Genomic DNA, 13,147 nt, shown 5'->3' on the forward strand with positions numbered 1-13,147 from the left:
GTACCCAGCTTACACAGATCTCTAAACACAGTGGAATTAACACCTAAGTAGAGATAATAGGGTTTTAGATCTCAACAATACTACTGTAAACCAAAGACATGTTGAATACATACCACATGTACACTACAGGAGGAGGGGAGGTGGCATGTAGGCTAACCTACACGATGTCAACGCAGTACAAATTCAGGCAAAACATCTACCATGAAATTTATTTTGTACTAAAGAATTACTACCTGATGTGATTTTTCTAGTATTACTGTGAAAATGAAAACACAGAACAGCTTTTTACATATACTCTCACATCACTGTAATATCAAAAAAACATCAATTTTAGGGGACCATCTACATACTGATTGCTTCTCATTGATAACCAAAATGACAGAAATGCACAGTAGGATACAGAAAACAGACTAAGAATGTTTCTCTCACTAAAGGGGAAAGCTGTCAGATATTTCTACTAATCCTATAGTTAAAACCTCCAAGAATATTATCAATGTGCACGGCTAGGGCTCAATTATTTATTACTTAAGACTATAAGCTAATCCTCTTTAAAAAAAATGGAAATCTTGTTCTTTACCAAGTCTATACTGTAGACAACGTGAGTAATGAGAATCACACAGACCTCTATTTCACCCGGCAGCTGTTTCCCTTTCCAGGAAACTGAGAGAGCTAAAAAGCCATTCAGCATAATAGAAATCATGTATATTCATGCCAATTTAAATATGCAGATGGAACTTATGAGTTGTTAAATTAAAACAAACAATAGTAACAAAGAGAACATTCTGTTTCGGAGACAATGAAAAGGAACAGGAGCAGGAAAAGGAAAGAAAGCAGGAGAAAACTCACTCCCACCGGCGAAACCACTGGCGGCTGTGGCCTGCATCACCTCTCTTCTGTAATCCCTGTCTTTTGGGAAACTATTAACTGCCAGCTTATTTGCTTCCTTTTGTCTCTGTTCTCTAGAAGTAAAAGAATAAATAAACATCACTTTATGATAAAAATGACATTAAGTGCTTGAGTCTCTGTACTAACTTTTTTTGCCAAATGCTCCACAAAACCGTACATCGAATAAAAAGAAACACAGTTTACAACTGAAGCTGGTCTGGAAGATGGGATATGCAAACACACTACTAAAAATGGTTCTCACTGAAGGGAAAACTGACAGCTACATATCTTACTAATTCTACAGTCTACTGAGTGTTCCCAGGCTTCTACACATTGTTGCTCTAATGTCCAAGAAATACTTTTATAAGGGAGGATACAGAAATATGACCATGACTAAAACTGAAAAATAATATAAAGGGATTTATTGGACCTGCTGATCTTCAGAAAAGTAGGGAGTATTACTAGGTTAATGCCGCTTAACCTAGTAATATTATTAGCAAAATAGTATTACTAGCAAATACCGCTTCTCTTCTCTCTCTCTGAACATGCCCCTTCTCTCTCTCCCTCACTTCCCTACCCCCTCACCTGCTTCCCAATAAATCTACCTTTAATGTTAAAAAAAAAGCAAATACCTTTCAAGCCACTCTTTTGGTTTCTCCCACTGTGAAACTTCTGTGCGACAATTGTAGTAGTATTTTTTTCCAGATGAGCTAATGTGCTCAGACCAATCATCTGCAGAATCATAAGGCTTAAAAATACATTTTAAAAATTAGTCTGCCATTTAAGCATTTGACATGAAATATTAAAAATTATAATAATTCTCATACCAAATACACACACACATACACACACACACAGAGAATCTATTAAAACCTTTATGCATTAAGAGTGTCTATGAAAGATTATAGTATAATCTATAGTATATCATATTAGGCATATGAAAACATGAAATTATTAACATCTTGAATTTATTTAGAAAGAGAAAAATGGAACACAAGGTAGCAGTATAATTCTACAACTAACAGTGTTCTTTTAAACTTCTCAGTTGGTCTTACACATATATTTGATAGGCCGATAAAGTCATGATGAAATAAAAAAAAAATCTGAGGGGTGGTTCCATGGAACTAGTGTCTAAGAAAGGCAGGTTAATAGTAAGGACCTGTTTATACAACCCTATTAACATAGGAACCTTTCAAACTATCTTTGTTTTAGTCCTCTCCTTTAAATATTTGTTCAGAGGAGGTTAACATTAGCCAAGGAGTAATATGTGATTGAGAGACTGATGAGAGAAACAGGTAAGATTCAAGGCTAATAATAAGTGGACATGGGAACTGAATAGGCAGACACATGCCAGTGTCTAAACAACTGGTGTTCTTCAAGGAATAGTCTGCAAATTGTCAGCCATCAAGGTTTTTTAAGCAAATATCTATTTATATTTAAGCTAGCTCCAAAATTACCTAACATATAATCCTCATTGGCTATACAGTAAATCCATCTAGCCACCATACAACAAGCATACATGGAATATAGTAGCCGACAACACTATCAAATCTCAGCTTGTACAAAGGTGATATTTTATAAAGTGCAAGACACTTGTAAATGAAAACCAGTAAACTATTATCTCAACCCATTTCTAGTAAGGAGTTAATACGCCACCAAGTAATGGTGTAACTTAAAAATACCATTGTGCAATGAATGGCAGTAGCCAAGTTTACTGACTTTACAAACAGAGTATGTAAAAGTGACAACTCAAAAGTCCTACATACACATCACATTTTCTAATTAGCATGTAGTCACAATCAGTCTTCAGGTATTATCAGAAACATCTGAGCTAACTTGAACTTGTTTCATGTGACTAAAATACTTCTGAAAATTACTAAAATGAGTTTGCCTTTTTTCTTCCTTCATCTATCATAAGAAAATGGGCCTTGACCCAGAAGCCACACAGGAAGAGTGTGGTGTCTCTCTCTCTCTCTCTCTCTCTCTCTCTCTCTCTCTCTCTCTCTCTCTCTCTCTCTCTCTCTCTCTCTCATACACACACAATAGGAGACACATGAAATTCTATGATACTTCAACTAAATCAAAAAGATTTTAAGTAGTTTTTTTAAACTCTAGGTTATGTTTTATTAAAATGCTACACATATTAATACAGGATAGACTTAATAGGCATTCTGAAAAATTTGTTTTTAAAATACTGTTATAATATATTCAATATAATACACATCAAGCTTATAGAAAATGTCAATGGAAAGTGCACAAGAATGTGTGCCTTTAAAAAGGACCCACTAACAGGAAGGAGGATCTCTAAGGCTTTGAAGCCAGTCTAGTCTACACATCAAGTTCCAGGACAGCTGAGGTTACATAGTGGGACAGTCTCAACCCTCCCCACAAAAGGAACTTTTACCAAGACACCTATCTATTGTTAAATTCAAATTTGGATAGATCTCTGACATGAATGTGGCTGTTTCATAAACATCTTCATTTTTCTTAGTAGTTCAAATTACCAATGTTCCGAAAAAGTACAGAAATGTGGCAACACTAAAATTAAATCATGAGTTACTACTAGCGGCTCACTGACACACAGTCTTTCCTGTAACAAAGAATTTCATAAAGTCCCAGATATTCTTTGATAAATTTCCTTAATTTGTAGACTAGAGACTATCTCTAGGCAAAAACTGACTGCAGAGCCAAGCATGGTTCCAAACATCTTTAATCCCAGCACTTAGAAAAAGACAAAGCAATTAGAATTTTCAGTTCTAGCCCACCCTGGTCTACATAAGTTGTAGGGCTGCCTGGTGAACTGATGCAGTAAAACCCCGTCTCAAAGGGAAAGATTGCAAAGATCTAATATAAACAAATGCTCCAAAATTATGAAGGCTACTTAGTGAATAAGTAAGGTCTGACACATGCAAAAAGTCAAGGTTGCATTTATAGCACTTTCCTGCCACACAAAAATCAGCACAGGATACTGGGGGGCAAGGGGCTGGATGTGTGTGTTACTCAAGTGCATACACACAAGCCTGAGCATGAGGGCTGGAGGCAGGAAAGCCAAGGTGAGCATGTCAATGACAGAGCAAACAGTGGAGTCAGTTCTCTTTTCATCTTTCCTTCTTTCCTGGGTAGGAATTGAACTCAGGTCTTTGAGGTGCACAGCAAGTACCTTTATCTACTGAGCCTTCGTGATTAGTGCAAATAATTCAGATTCTTGAACTGACTTATAGGGACTCTCAGCCACCTTACTTACATCTTCTGATTTATGTCCTGTTTTTCCTGATTTACTGGCATCATTGTAAAATGTAGGGGCTCCAGGTATGGGAGTTCCCTCTGTTATACAAGGGAGAATCTAATTAGTTCTTTTTATGAACTGAAGTCGCTTGCTTTTAAGGTATCTGTTGTTAAGCTCTCCCAAGTAGTTACCGCATGTTCTTAATGTTCATCTCGTGCACATAACGAGGCAATCTGTGTTAGTAAAAGGAACCACAATTTCAGCAAGATCCATTACAACTAATTATTGAAGTCGCATTTTTCCTTTTATTATCAATTCAGAGAACTTCTCAATGTAGGTTTTAAACTTCTTGCTCTATTTATGTGCTAAAAATATCCATTCTAAGATATAATCTTCCCTCTGCATAAGAATTCCTACAGGGGAATGAATAGAAGATAAGATAACTAAGATAGATGTAGGCCATCTTTGGATCAATAAGATCTAGATGTGTATCCTGCAAGTTCCTTTCTACCAAGGCTAACACCTTCTCAGCCTCAGCTGATAATTTCCTTGGGCTATTTAAATCTTTATCACCTTGTAAGGTTTGAAATAAATTGCTTAGCTCTTGAATGATCAAGCCAATCGCAGGCCACAGCCAGTTGATATCCCCCAGTAGCTTCTGAAAATCTTTTTTAAGGGTCCTTAGTTTTATATGATTTGCACCATTTGTGGCCTAAGCCTTTGTAGACCTATTTTATACCCTAATCTCCTCTTTGCATTTTTTCAGGGGCAATTTGCAATCCCCAGCAAGACAAGGCTTTTTATTTATTTTTTACTTCACCAAACATTCTGTCCAGGATATTTATATCTGGATCAGCCAAAAAGATATCATCCATATAATGATAAATAATAGATTGGGGAAATTGTTTGCACCTACATACTCTGTGCAGAGCAGGTGCCCACAGAGCTAAAAGGCAACATCAGTTACAGTTTGTAAACTGTTGGAACCTGAACCCAGGTACTCTGGGATAACAGCAAGTGCTTCTACACTACCACTTTTCATTTTATTTACTCTTTCCTGTATTTTAAACGCTTCTGATAAGTTTTGAAATTGCAAATCTGTGTTTGCTACACATTATATCCTTTATTCAATACTTTCTTTAGTAAAAGACACAACTTGATTATTCACACCTAACTTCTAAGTTCTTGCTATTTATGGCAGGCTATCCAAAGTTACAGCATTATGGGCCTGTACCATCCTGTCCATCAACCTCACATGTCTATGTCTTGTTTTTTTTGTTTTGTTGGTTTTTTTGGATTTGGGGTTTTTTCGAGACAGGGTTTCTCTGTATAGCCCTGGTTGTCCTGGAACTCACTCGGTAGACCAGGCTGGACTCGAACTCAGAAATCTGCCTTCCTCTACCTCCCAGAGTGCTGGGATTACAGGTGTGCGCCACCACCACCTGGCTCATCTATGTCAAATTGCTATTTGATCTCTTTACTGGTAAATGGCATCTTAAGCTCCCTAAGGTAAACTCAACTTGTTGGACGAGATGGGAAGTCACCTTAACGATTTCCCCAGTTTTAACAGCATTCTAAATTGATACCCAGAAAACAAGTTCCAATAAAACGAGCCACACAGTCTTAGTGTTATGGTACCTTAGCATATATTTGATTAAAGTATTTTTCTAAGTGAATATATTAAAAAAAAAAAAAAACTCATTTGAACCCACAACACTAAAAAGTATCCAGTTATTTCATTAATCTAAGCCTGCCTGAGTATTTAAAATTATGGTATGTTTTTTTTTCTTTCCTGCCTTTGAGAACCAGGATATTGTCCTCATTGTCTAATACAGTAGTACAAAGTACAGAGCAGAGATTAAATAAGCAACTTACATAAATTAAACCTTAAATAACTTAAATGTGTTAGTCTGGTATTATTTGTACTTCATACATTAAGCTCAACTACAATTGAAATTTTTAAAGCAACATCTAAGAATATTTGCAGCATACATTTTAATCTTGGCAGCCCAGCATCACTTTAATACTTACTGCATCTGAAGTTTTGCTTGGATTATTGCTTGGATTAGAAGAATGTGAATTTGAACTATGAAGAGCACTGTGGTTGTGTGAATTTTCTTGTGGAGAGTAACTGGTCCCTTAAATAGAAAGAACAAAGAATAAGCAGTTATATTTCATTTTATATATATTAAGATTTATTTATTTTATTTATATGAGCACACTGTAGCTGTCTTCAGACACACCAGAAGAGGGCATCAGATCTCATTACAGATGGTTGTGAGCCACCATATGGTTGCTGAGATTTGAACTCAGAACTTCTGGAAGAGCAGTTGGTGCTCTTCACCACTGAGCCATCTATCCAGTCCCTCATATATATTTTTTAAGGCATGCCACTGTAAATACTGGTTGAGTATCATATCCTATGAACATAAAAACATATAATCCCTGTTTAGTCCAGACTGGCACTGAATTGATACAGCCTCAGCACAAGACAGCTGAAATTACAAGTGTATGATGTAACAGTGAACATAATTCATGCTTCTCACACTACAGAAAATGTCTGATCTTATCATAGACAGATACGGCTTAAAAGTAACAGTGCACAGCTAAGCATGATGGTGTATGTCTTTAATTCCAAAACTCTATAGGATGATGCAGTGTGATCTCTAGGATTTTGTACATAAGTGAGTTCTAAGATAGCCAACAGCCAGGACTAACTAAGAGGCTTTTTTTCAAAACAAAAAAGAAAAATTAAAACAAAGAGAAGCAATCATTTTATCAGACTGTTTTTAAAAGAAAAGTGAAAGGAGTATAAAAATTCAAATAATAAAGAACAAGAGACAGAGAACCAGCTATTTTCAGTATTTTTGGAATCTGATTTTTAAAAGATAATCTCTAAATCTGCTTTTTAATAGTCTTGAAATTTTTTTAAGCTAAAATAACTTTTCTTAAAAAGAGTTTAAAATCTAAGTGAGGATCCTATACTCTGGTCGGTAAAGATGTTTCCTCTTGACTTAAAAGTAATGTGAGTCATAACCAATAATCTACACATCCCAACAATCACCAGGAATAACAGTTTCTCCACTATTGTCTTAGGGAAAACCAATGTAGAGCTTTGAGAATGTAATTCAGTACCGAGTTCTTGTCACTCACACCAGGGCCACAGGTTTACCCGCTAGCACCTGGAAGTGAAAGAGGAGCCAAGCCACACTTTGTAAGCGATGTTATGACCAGACTCAAAAGCTTAAAAAAAAAAATCCACTGATGTCACACATGATAAGAAAATCATTTAATCATTAGTACGCTAACCAAATTAACACCAATGTGATGAATTTAATAAAGAAATTCACCCATAAGTCTCTAACAGTAGAGACGCCTGATGGCTTTTATGTGTACTTATACATTGCACTTGTTATCTTATATGGTATTAAACCATTTTTCTAGATAGAGTAGATAATAAATAAATCCAACAACCCAACAAACTCAGAAACCAACCAATTAGGCCCACAGCTGGACAGAAGTAGGCAAATATCCAAGTTTCAGGCCATACACAGTGTAATCATATTCATTAGAAAACCTATATTCCAAAAAAAATTCCTTACTAAGTGCTGCTCACCATTTCTAAGCCACATGCTCATGTTGAAAGTTCATGCTGAACATCAGTTTCCTACTAAGAGTATAAATTTTTGCATGTGCTAGGCAAAAGATAAGGGTAAAACTATTCTAATCTTATTTACAATTTAATTGAATCCAATTTGAGCATGCTAGAGACAGCCTTCCAGAACTACTATCAAAATCTAATGCTGGAAGAATGAAGGATATTTTTCAGGGGTTCACTGGTAGAAGACACTTGGAAGCACAGCCCTGGAATCTGCCAGACTGCATCATGTGGATCTCTCTGCTCTAGGAACTCAGTCAACATCACATTAAGGCCCTGACAGTGGGACTCACCCTCCTGTGTGCTGAATGGCACACATAAAATGTACCCAACATAAGCCAAAGTGGAAAATGAGATCTCCTTAAGATAGTTTTTAAGTGCAATGAAGAACTTTCTGAACCACAAGCTATCTTATCTAAGTCCTTGCCTGAGAGGATAATTAATCAAATACTACAAACTTCAGAGAAAACAATCTCCCCACTTGTCACTCCACTCCAATAAATTTCTCAAGCTTTCTTCTGTATTTGTATGAGATTATAAACAAGTATAAAAAGAGAGTTTAAGGACATAAAAAATTATATTAAAAAATAGGAATGAAAGAATTAAAAAAAACCTATATACAAACACATTTAAATGTACAAGAATATGGGGAAGTACACATAATCTTAGTAACATAGACCAATGGGTTTACAAAATAAACCAGTCAAGAAAACACATTTCAAGAAATCTTAGAAACAAGGGTGTCCCACAAGCTAATGAGTACACGATTAAAAAAAAAAAATCAAAGAGGGCTGGGAAGTAAAGTTCAGTGGTAGGGTATGATCCTATTCTGGGCACAAAAGACAACACAAAAATAAAAATTATCATTGCCTGTCAGAGACTTGAAAAGGTTATGAGGTAAGCAACTACTTCTAAATTTGACTGAGAGCCTGCTTCCACAAGAGGAATTCATACTTGGTTACTATAAACCTGGTGAAAGCCCTCAACTTAGAGGGCCATAGATTAGTAGATTTATCTTACTGATGTCATTTAGCTAAATAATGTTGCAAAACTGCCTTCTAAGTATTTATGTTTATGCCTCTGGAGGTACTGCTGTTCTCAACCTTGTACAAAGTTGCTTCTCTCTACAGTGAGTATAAGTTGATACAGAAAGGTAAAACTGGTCACAGTGCTAACAAGTGAATGTTGAGTGCTGAGACACCTATACCACCCAGCCCTGTTGGGGCTATTGGAACCTCACAGACAATGAGAAGGCAAGAGTGCAAGAGCACATACACACACACACACACACACACACACACACACACACACGAAACAAATGTTAATAAGCTTAGAACAAAAAAGAGGAGATTATTAAACACGTGTGCACTTACATTCACAAGAAGTAGTATGCTTTTGTTCTTTCATTTGCCTAAAGAAGACACTTTCTGACATTCCACAGACACTGCTAACTACTAACCATTCTTATTAACTGTTAATATAATGGCTCTTCTGAATCTTATTCCCTCTCCAACTTCAATCAGCACATTTAAGTTCCCTGTAGCTACAAATATCAGTCAAATTAATGACATTTTCATTTTCTACTCCTAATCTTCAATTTTTCCTTCTACTGTACATGTGTATTCATAGGAAGGCACACATGTGTGTGTAAAGTGCAATGTTAAAGAAGAGACCAGAGGACAACTTTGTATGTCATTCTTCAGGTATCATCCTGAGATTGCTTCAGAAATAAAGAGCAAAGTATATAATGCCTGAAGCTGGTCATTACCACGCCCAAAACTTCCCTGTTATACATACCTCAACAAAAGCATCGAGTTTGGTTAAAAAGCCAAATTTTATAGTAGGTGCTTTTATAACCTATTTTTTAAACAATCAAGTTATTTGAAAAGAATATGCTTAAAATGATTACGAAAGGGTTTGCTGCTGTTGTTATTTTATCTGATTTTAATTTGAGATAGGGCCTCACTCCATAGTTCAGGCTGATTTCAGTTAATAACTCGGTCATTTGTCCTAGCCTGACTTTTTTGTTGTGTTTGTTTTTGACAGCATGTCACAAGCTTGAGCTATTTGGGAAGAGGCATAACCGTCACTGGCAGTTGGTGCTATGAATAGGAACACCAAGAGTATTCTTAGATGTCTGCTTATTTGCTAAAGAGTCAAACAAATGCTTCAGATTAGGATAGAAGGGAAGATTAGGAGGTACTGGGGAAGCCAGGATCAAATATATAGTATGGCCGGGCGATAATGCCACTTGGTGGTGGCAAACGCTTTTAATCCCAACACTTGGGAGGCAGAGGCAGGCGGATTTCTGAGTTCAAGGTCAGTCTGGTCTACAAAGTGAGTTCCAGGGCAGCCAGGGCTACACAGAGAAACCCTGTCTTGAAACAGACCCCCCACACACAGAAAACCCTCCTCAGACATAAATTGAACAGAACCATTAACGATCATGTAAATTAAAAGGTATGATATATAATTAAAATCCAATCTGTCATATTTGTCAATTAGATAAAGTAGTCTGCCATCATTCTTAACTTGCAAATTACAATTCTATCCCTGAATTATGTTTAGATTTTAGCCTGTAATACCATCTGAAAACTGTTTTCCACTCTGTATCATGTTTTTAATGGTAAACAATTTAAGTTTGCTTATAGGACTACAAGTAGTCTTCAACCCTATCAGAAATGTGAGAATGAATTAAACATTACCTGAGTATATATAGGAAACACCAAACATAGCTTCTCAAAGTTAAACAATTGTAGAGACAGCTCAGTACTTGGACAATCCTCCATTTCTCAAAACATTGGAGCCTTTTGGCCCAGGATCATCTGACAGACCTTTGTAAAACAGAATTAAAGGACTGTTTACCCTGTCTAGACAGAGCTAACAATCAACTATTCCGCATAGCGTATCCATTTTGGGAAATGTTTTGTTTGTAGATGAAATAGGCATTTTTTGCCCAGTGGCCTTGCAACTTCACCTGGAGGTAAAGATGTGCAGTATCTTTTCTGAACTGTGAAGGGAGTGCTGTCAGGAGCAGATGTGTCGCTAGTCAAAACTTTTAATAATAATGAAATTACTAAATGTCAGACATTTAGTCTGATTTCTATGTGGAAATCAGAAATGTGGATTTCTGATGTTTTTGAAGACTATTTTATGTAAAGTATATTTGAACTGTTAAATCTCAGCTACTCTTAGTCATTTCTACTTGAGTAACGAAAGCACTTTATTATAATTAAATCAGAATCTAACCTAATCACGAGTTTACTATCTGGTCCTCAACTTGCATTAATCTTGTTCTTAAATGAGTTGCATAGGCACAATGTCTATCTAAGAGTAACAATATTAATTTTAAGTTTTGTACCAATATATAGATTCGTGTCAATGAAAACCTTAAATTTTATCAATATAAATTCTGTACCAATGTAAAAGATCATAACTTTAATTTTACATCAATTACAAAGATTTCTACCAATGTAAGATTTTGGCTACACAACGTTTAAGAAAATTTAGCTACCCTTCCCATCTATTTCCTCCCTGTTCAAACTTATAAACAAGAAGACAGAATCTGGAGGACTGGAGAGATAAAGAGACACAGTAGTGAAGGAGAAAAGCCAACCAGCCATGTGAGTTTTCAGGAAAGCAGCCTCTGACCACTTCCTTGACTGAGCATGGGGTAGCAGGGGAAATGTAGGAGTACCCACTGAGTTAGCCAAGACATTTTAAGAATAACTGGTGTGTGTGTGTGTGTGTGTGTGTATATGTGTTTTCTAGTTGCAGATCCGAAATTGCTTCTGGGTGGGTGTATGCATGGGGCTGGCCAGAAACACAAAGCAGTGTAACAAAAACTGCATGCTATAGAGCTTATATAACGTATGTGTCTATATATGTATGAAACAACAAAGAGGTTATGAATTAGAAAGGGAGTCCAAGATATGAGAAGTGTTGGAAGAAGAGAGAATGGGGTGGAAATGAACAATACTCATGTATAAAAGTCTCTCAAATATCTACATTATATAAGAAATGTCCACTTACATATGTACAAACAACCAAAGAAAACCAAGTCAGGTTATCTATACCTTAGCTACTATTCGTGCCCTGCTTCCAAGAGCCAGAATGTATAGTCCTTAAGTAGTCACTAAAGAAAATATGGTGTATACATACAAAGGAATACTATAATTCACCTACTTACCAAAGGAAGAGCCTACCATTTGTACCAAGACAGATAAATCTAAAGAACATTTTGCTATATAAAGACAGAAAAACAACATATGACATACTATTTCCCTATGTGGAAACTTTAGCTGAACTAATAGAACAGAAAAGACAGGGTGGGGTGAGGCTGTAGAGGGCTTGATCAAAGGATACAAACTTTCATTTGAACACAGTAAACTCTGTGAGTCTAATGCAAGAGCATAGCAATGAGTATTATTTTTCAACTATACAATTGTCATTTATCAAATAATCACACTGGAGAATTTTAAAACACATTCATGTTGGTCAATTAAATATTTAAAATTTAACAACTGACAGCTATTACTAAAAATTTAAGTCGGGCAGTGCTCATGCAAGCCTGTAATCCCAGCACTTGGGAGGCAGAGGCAGGTGAATTTCTGAGTCTACAGAGTGAGTTCAAGTACAGCCAGGACTACACATAGAAACCCTGTCTCGAAAAAACAAAACAAACAAACAAAAAAACAAAAAACAAAAAAAATATTTTGAAAAATACACTACAAATCTAGGTAGTTTCCCACCTAAGTTAAAAAAAAAAAATAAAATCAAACTATTGTTTTAGCATTTTTTCCAAGGCTATCAACAAGGGGTATCCTAGAGAGTGGAGTTTATAGCAATCTTACAATACCCTATGCCCCTTTCTGTCATCAAAGTGTCACCCCAAAGTATATGATTCAAGAGTCAAAATGTCACTAAGAATGAAAAGGCAAATGAACTCCAAATTGGTCCTTCTAGATTTCATTAGAATTGCTTACAAAAAGGAAAAAGAGGAGGATACAAGTCAGACCTCAGTATCTGGGAGTTCCTTATCTTTAATCAATCACAGCACAGTATTGGGGGTAAAAGGACCAGTAAGACAGCTAGGTTGGTCAAGCTGCTTACCACATTATCTATATACCCAAAATCCAGAGTGGAAAGAGAAAAATTCCCTAAATGCCCTAAATGTAAATGCCACATGTACACACAACATACTCCAATCATGCACGGAAAATAAGCATTTTAAAAGTTGGGAGAGTCATACTGAACATGCATGCAGACTTTTCCTTGCTACCATTACCAGAAAAACAACTATATAACATTAATGACCATGTCAATAAAAAGGAAAAGTACAGGGCTCCCTCTGTGAAACTGAGTGAACAAAAATGCAC

The 13,147-nt window shown here is 36.1% G+C and overlaps 1 protein-coding gene across 8 annotated transcripts in view; it reads right to left on the minus strand.

Moving 5' to 3' along the window:
• Positions 1-13,147, minus strand: part of Wac (WW domain containing adaptor with coiled-coil) — a 54,763-nt gene that overhangs the window by 21,233 nt on the left and 20,383 nt on the right. For 6 of the 8 annotated variants that reach the window (XM_052157733.1, XM_052157729.1, XM_052157731.1 and 3 more), the window contains exons 4-6: positions 6,143-6,249; positions 1,518-1,633; positions 847-959 (exon numbers count right to left, since the gene is read on the minus strand). In XM_052157733.1, coding sequence (XP_052013693.1) covers positions 847-959; positions 1,518-1,633; positions 6,143-6,249 — 336 coding nt within the window. The remainder of the gene's footprint in view (positions 1-846; positions 960-1,517; positions 1,634-6,142; positions 6,250-13,147) is intronic. The other 2 variants (XM_052157732.1, XM_052157727.1) reach the window with 1 other exon arrangement.

Source organism: Apodemus sylvaticus, chromosome 14, assembly GCF_947179515.1.
Source record: "Apodemus sylvaticus chromosome 14, mApoSyl1.1, whole genome shotgun sequence".
Taxonomy (NCBI): Eukaryota; Metazoa; Chordata; class Mammalia; order Rodentia; family Muridae; genus Apodemus; species Apodemus sylvaticus.